We start from the raw sequence: 6,000 nt of genomic DNA on the forward strand, positions 1-6,000 counted from the left end.
ACAAATTTCCCTGGGCTCTGGGTTTAAATTTATTTGATGCGTCCTAAAGTAAATTTTTATCCTGGAAGACTCATCCATTTGTGAAATTCTAAGCACTGCACTTTGAAGGAACCTTCCTTCCAAAATGATCCCCTGGTCATATACTATGTTCCTGTCCAGTCCCAAATAGAGTCAGACATTATGAAATGCTCAGTGTACATTTTCCTGACGAGTCCAATTATAGCATCAGTGTTCTTCCCAACATGATGCTCCAGCCAGACCTAAGAATTGGTTTTATAGCGTGTTAGTGGAAACATAATCATCATATCTAACAAGCTCCTGATCTTTTTCGTTTATGTAGATCAGTGTCTGGCTTCTGGTAGAACAAATGTGGAACGTGTACACTGATTGAAATGCGTATTGGATGCCACAAACCGTGAAACATCTTTACCTTCATTAACTATCTCATTTAATTTTCCTAAAACCCTTATGAGGAAGATACTATTACTAGCCTTATTTTTCAGATGAGGAAACTGAGGCTCAGAGAGGTAAAGTAATTGATCCAAGCTGACATATTTCAGGGCCTGACTCTGGAGCCTGACATCTGTCTGCTACATTATCAACTTGATATAATTCAACACATGCGTCTGGCTCATTCATTTAATCATCAAACATTTATCAAACCTCTATTATGTGCCAGGCAGCAAAAGTGAAATCCAACAAATTCAGCAATGGTTTATTTAAAAATAAGGAAGAGCTATTAGGCTCTTTGACCGGCAACTAGTTAATACACCCCTCGAAAGGCAGTGGAGGTTTTGCTTTTTTAATATCAATAAATCAGACTTTCCTGGCAATGAATTGGCTTTCTCCCTATATCTGACTAATCAATTGTAACCTATTTTCTCCTCAAATGGAGAGATTTATTCCAGCCAGCATTGAAACCTCAGCAAATTGAGAGCAAAAGTATGTTGCAACCTGAAGTACCAAGGTATTTAGGAGATCATATTTTGCTGTAATTGGGGGGATCCTAGAATACCTAGAGTTACAGAACATACCTTTCATAGACGTATTTACACTTTCCACAACAGGTGAGTACATGTCAGTGGGACTGCAAGGGCGAAAGGCTTTTCTGTGTTCTGGTTTATAACATCTGTCTGCTGTGGTTAAATTCTCGGGAAAAGGGTGATCAGCCAGGCACTGCTTCCAAAAAAGAAACAGCGTGGTTCTCTTCTCGTGTGTGATTATTTTTCAAATTTCATAATGACTCTTCACGAAGCACCTCCAGCTAGACTGTGTTAATCCCATATTCTTCCTTGATTTCAACCTAATATGTAGACTTCAGAAGCCATCTTATGAATTATCTTTCCAAAATAGTAAAACATTCAGATGTGCTCATTAAATATTGAAACGTGGTAGTATGACAAGCTCCACTAAAATTAATTTGTTTCATTTCCCTTTAATAGTGATAGCGCCTAGAATAAGTGGAAAGTAATACTTCTGTTTGCCTAGAAGGGGGTGGATCCCAGCTGACATTTAAATCCGTGATTATCCTGGCAGTCCAGGGAGGAAATAATGCATCTGTGCCAGGTTCTTGGCTTGGACAGATCTTGGAGGGCTGTGTGCAGTTTTCCACATGAATACACAGGACTCCCTCACATGACGGTGTTTGCGTTGTTAAAATGCCTTTTAGAAAAGCCTCAGGTTTCCCTCCAAGTCTACTGAATGGAATGACTTTCAGGGGAAGGTAACTGCTGGGCAGAGAAACACAGGCTTGTATTTCGACCGGTACAGCAGGTTTTATGGCCAAAATATTTTGTCGTCTTGTTTTAAGGTAATAGGAGTACTCCAGCACTTCTCCTTCTTCTTCTCCTTTCTGTCTTTCTCCTGTTCCCCTTCTTTCTTTTTTGTAAGGCTAAGTTCAATTTCTGAACTTTTCTCAAAAAAAATAAATAAATAAAACTAGATCAACTCTGGGTTGAGGTGATTACTTTTCCTTGGCCCAGTTAGCTGGAGCCATTTTTCCATGGAGTCATATTAGTATAGGGATGGTCAGGTTTGGAGAGGCAGAGGCAAAGTCTGCCTTCTGAAGGAGAAAAAACGTTCACCTCAGGGTCTGGGCTGGCAGACAGAAAGCATTTTCTGTTGCTGCTGTTTTCTGTTACCAGCTGGCACGTGTTGAACAGTTTCTCTGTTGCACGGAAGAGATTTGTTTGTAATAGCCTGAGATAACTAGGACATTACTGCTGTGGTGATTCCTTCTAGCTAATGGGATTGTTGCCTTTCGTTTAATGGGTATATAAGTACAGGAATACTCAGTCACATTTTAAAAAGTGGTTCAGAAGAGCAGGTATACGTGAGAGAGACTTTTGGAATTGTGCTTTACAGGGACTTTTTTTTTTACTATCTCAGGGGAAAAATGTATAAATTGCTATAAATATTTAAATCATTTAGCTATGTAGAGGGCAGGCATTGTAAAAGATGGCAGGATATAACTTTCCTAATGGTTTCCATTCTAGGGTTCCTCTACTTTGACCACATTAGAAATGACAATAAAGTGAGATCTTATTATCATGCGACTTATTATTTATGAGTATAAGATATAGTGCAAATCAAAACTAGGTCTCCTTTAAAACATATAAACGTACCACATTATCCTTGTCCTCAATATTAGCATCATAAAGGGGATTGATTTCCCTTTTTTTTTTTTTTTTTTTTTTTGCGGTATGCGGGCCTCTCACTGTTGTGGCCTCTCCCGTTGAGGAGCACAGGCTCCGGACGCGCAGGCTCAGTGGCCATGGCTCACGGGCCCAGCCGCTCCGCGGCATGTGGGATCTTCCCGAACCGGGTCACGAACCCGTGTCCCCTGCATCGGCAGGCGGACTCTCAACCACTGCGCCACCAGGGAAGCCCTGATTTCCCTTTTTTTATGGCTTAAGTGCAATGAACTATATGAAGTACCCAGCGTATAACATATGATCAGTAAACAATATTAAACTCATGACTCCAAGAAGACTGTGGCTGTTCAGAGGGTGGAAGGCTGGGAGCAGTGACTTATGTTTAGGAAATTGCTTTGTGCCATAATTGTGGATTTCCTAGTTTAGGGAGCCACCAACTGAGTATCTGAAAATTGGCTCTGCCTCCAAATAGCTCAACGCAATGCTATGAATCAAGACTTAGGGAAATAGGGAGAGAGGAATTCACACTGGCTTGAATATATTGTAGTGGGTCATATAAGTGAAAGCTCATTGACAGGTCTAGCTTCAGGTATGGCTGGATCCAGGTATCTAAACGTTATTATTAGGATAGTATTTTAATGAATTTCTACACTGTGACTTGAGCTATTTTCTGGGAGGACAACAAAGAACATTTCACCTTGTCCACCTCAGGGTGCTCATGGTATAGTAGCTGAGATGCCTAAGGTAGAAAAGAACTATAACAAAATATGATATGTGCAATAATAGATGCATTTACAAAAGTAGACCATAACTCACAGGAAAAATTTAACAACTACTTCTGAGGATAGGTAAACAAGGATTCAGAGAGGAATGAAACCTTGAAAATTGTTTTGAAAGAGAAGCAGGAATTTTACAGACAGCCTTGGTTATAGTATTTGGGAGACCTGTATTCAAATCCCAGCCCTGCCATTTACAGATAGTGCAAACTACAACAAGTTTCTTAAATTCCCAGGGTCTTAGTTTCCTTGTATGGAAACTGGGAGTGGAGCTACTGATTTCTTTGAATTATCATGAGGACCCGGTGAATTGATGCATGCACAGAGCTTACATGGGGGCCAGCACAAAGTAAGCCCTCCCTGACTGGTAGCTGTCATTCCACTCTTCTAGACTCCCCCTATTTACCTGACTGCAATAACATGGGGCATTGGATTAGGGTTTAACATCAGCCACAGTAAAATCAGCTAGCATTTATTGAGCGCTTACTGCATGCCACACATTGCATTAAGAATTTCACTTGCCTTGTCTAAATCCACCCTACAACTCTTGGAAGTGGGGAAATTATTATCCTCATCTCACAGATAAGGAAACTGAAGCTTTGAGAATTTAAGGGATATGCCAACGTAGCAAGGTTAGTGATGGTATAGCTGAGTAACTGTCTGACTCCAATGCCCATGGGCTGAAGCATTATACTATATTTCTTGTCATGCAGCACGCCATCATTAACTTGCTTCGCTCGATGAACTTGGCTGCTGGGTACTCCTGTTGCAGCCCATTCCGTGTGCCATCCCATTTCTTCTAAAGACATGGTTGTGGATGCTCGTGTGTGTGTGTGTGTGTGTTCACATGCTGTGTTGTTACTCCACACTGAGCTACCTGGCATTCATCCCTTGGGTCCTGTGCTTCCTTGCAGGTGAGCCATCTAGGTGGTCATCCTCGCACTGTGATTGCTGCTGCAAGAATGGCAAGGGTGACAAAGAAGGAGAGAGTGGCACCTCTTGCAATGACCTCTCCAGCTCCAGCTGCGACAGCCAGTCTGAGGCCAGCTCTCCCCAGGAGACAGTCATCTGTGGGCCTGTGACGCGCCAGACCAACATCCAGACTCTGGACCGTCCCATCAAGAAGGGCCCCGTCCAACTGATCCAGCAGTCAGAGATGCGACGGAAAAGTGATCTGCTCCGGACTCTGACTTCGGGCTCCAGGGAGTCGAACGTGAGCAGCAAAAAAAAACCTGTTAAGGAAAAGCTCTCAATTGAGGAAGAGCTGGAGAAATGCATCCAGGATTTCCTGAAGATCAAAATCCCAGAGAGGTTCCCTGAGCGAAAACATCCATGGCAATCTGAACTTTTACGGAAGTATCATCTATAGTGGAGGGCGGGGGAGGTGGGAGAAGAAACAGATCGTGTCACCATTTTGAAGTAAACCTCCTAAAAGAAATTCATATTTGAAAAGAAAAACAATAACTAACAATACACGTTTGTTAGAATACAGTAGCCCATTGATATACTACTGCCTGTTTACCTAGTTCACCTTAACATGTCAATCCACAGGGTAGATTTCTTTCCAGATGTGGAAGTATAAGAATCTCTCTCTCTTCTTTTTGTTCTTTATTTGTTTGTTAACTTGGTCCCGTGTGCTGAGTATCTTACGTATAATGAGAGCCAGCTACATAAGTATAGCTGAGAGGCCTTGGGAATCATTTATCCCAAACTGGGTTTTGCTCTCCTCTTCTACCTCCCTCCTTTGAATGAGAATATGGTAGAGATCTGACCCATTGCCATAGGTCTGAATTTAAAAATTTTCCTTTTCCCTTTTGTTTATGGGGTAAGGGGGGAATGGCAGATTTATATGACTTTTCACTCAAATTGATTATGTGCCAGTTTATATTGACTCCGTATGCATGAGTATTTGTGCAACACAAGCCCAACAAAGTGTGTATATACACACAGTGCACATGAGCCCAGGGCCTGGGCATCCTAAGAGGTGTGCTTCTGCTCCCAGCAGCACCCTCTTAGAGTCCTTCAGACACAGGAGCCTCTGCTCTTACCTTAAAACCCTTCTGGGAAGATTTCCCAACCTCTCTTGGCAACACTTCCTAACATCAGAGAACCTTCATCATCAACAAATTACCTTCCTTATTTCAAAATTAACACCCTCAGGCTCCATTTTGCTGCGTTGCTCTTTCCCTGCACTAGGAGAAGGTGAGAAGAGCTAGTCACATATTCTTTGTGTTTTTTTTAAAAAAACAAAACATCCCTAATCCGCAAAAATGACTGCAAAACGACCCCATGTGCAGCCTTCTCTACCCTGAGCTGAATTACCTTCCTTCTCGCAGTGTTTTCAGAGTCCTTACTGCCCACGTTTTCATCGTGTGGCCTTTTCACGTATTTCGCATTAAGTTCTCTGCATTCCCGTGTAGCTGTGGAAGTAAGAAAAACACACAGCACTTGGATGAGGTTCCAGCCTTTTGTTTTAAGAGGAAATTGTATTCCACACCCCTCCTAGTAATGTCTCATAACTTGTTCAAATTGCAGTGCTTCACTGTTATTTCCTTATATCCAGTTTTTTT

The 6,000-nt window shown here is 41.9% G+C and overlaps 1 protein-coding gene across 1 annotated transcript in view; it reads left to right on the forward strand.

Moving 5' to 3' along the window:
* KCTD16 (potassium channel tetramerization domain containing 16) overlaps positions 1 to 4,970 on the forward strand; it is a 263,768-nt gene extending 258,798 nt beyond the window's left edge. Inside the window, exon 2 of the mRNA XM_029215803.1 lies at positions 4,345 to 4,970. Within this exon, the coding sequence (XP_029071636.1) occupies positions 4,345 to 4,799 (455 nt within the window). The 3' untranslated portion in view covers positions 4,800 to 4,970. The remainder of the gene's footprint in view (positions 1 to 4,344) is intronic.
* The last annotated feature ends 1,030 nt before the right edge of the window (positions 4,971 to 6,000 follow it).

This window comes from Monodon monoceros, unplaced genomic scaffold, assembly GCF_005190385.1.
Source record: "Monodon monoceros isolate NGI ecotype Baffin Bay Population unplaced genomic scaffold, NGI_Narwhal_1 Super_Scaffold_12, whole genome shotgun sequence".
In the NCBI taxonomy this organism is placed as follows: Eukaryota; Metazoa; Chordata; class Mammalia; order Artiodactyla; family Monodontidae; genus Monodon; species Monodon monoceros.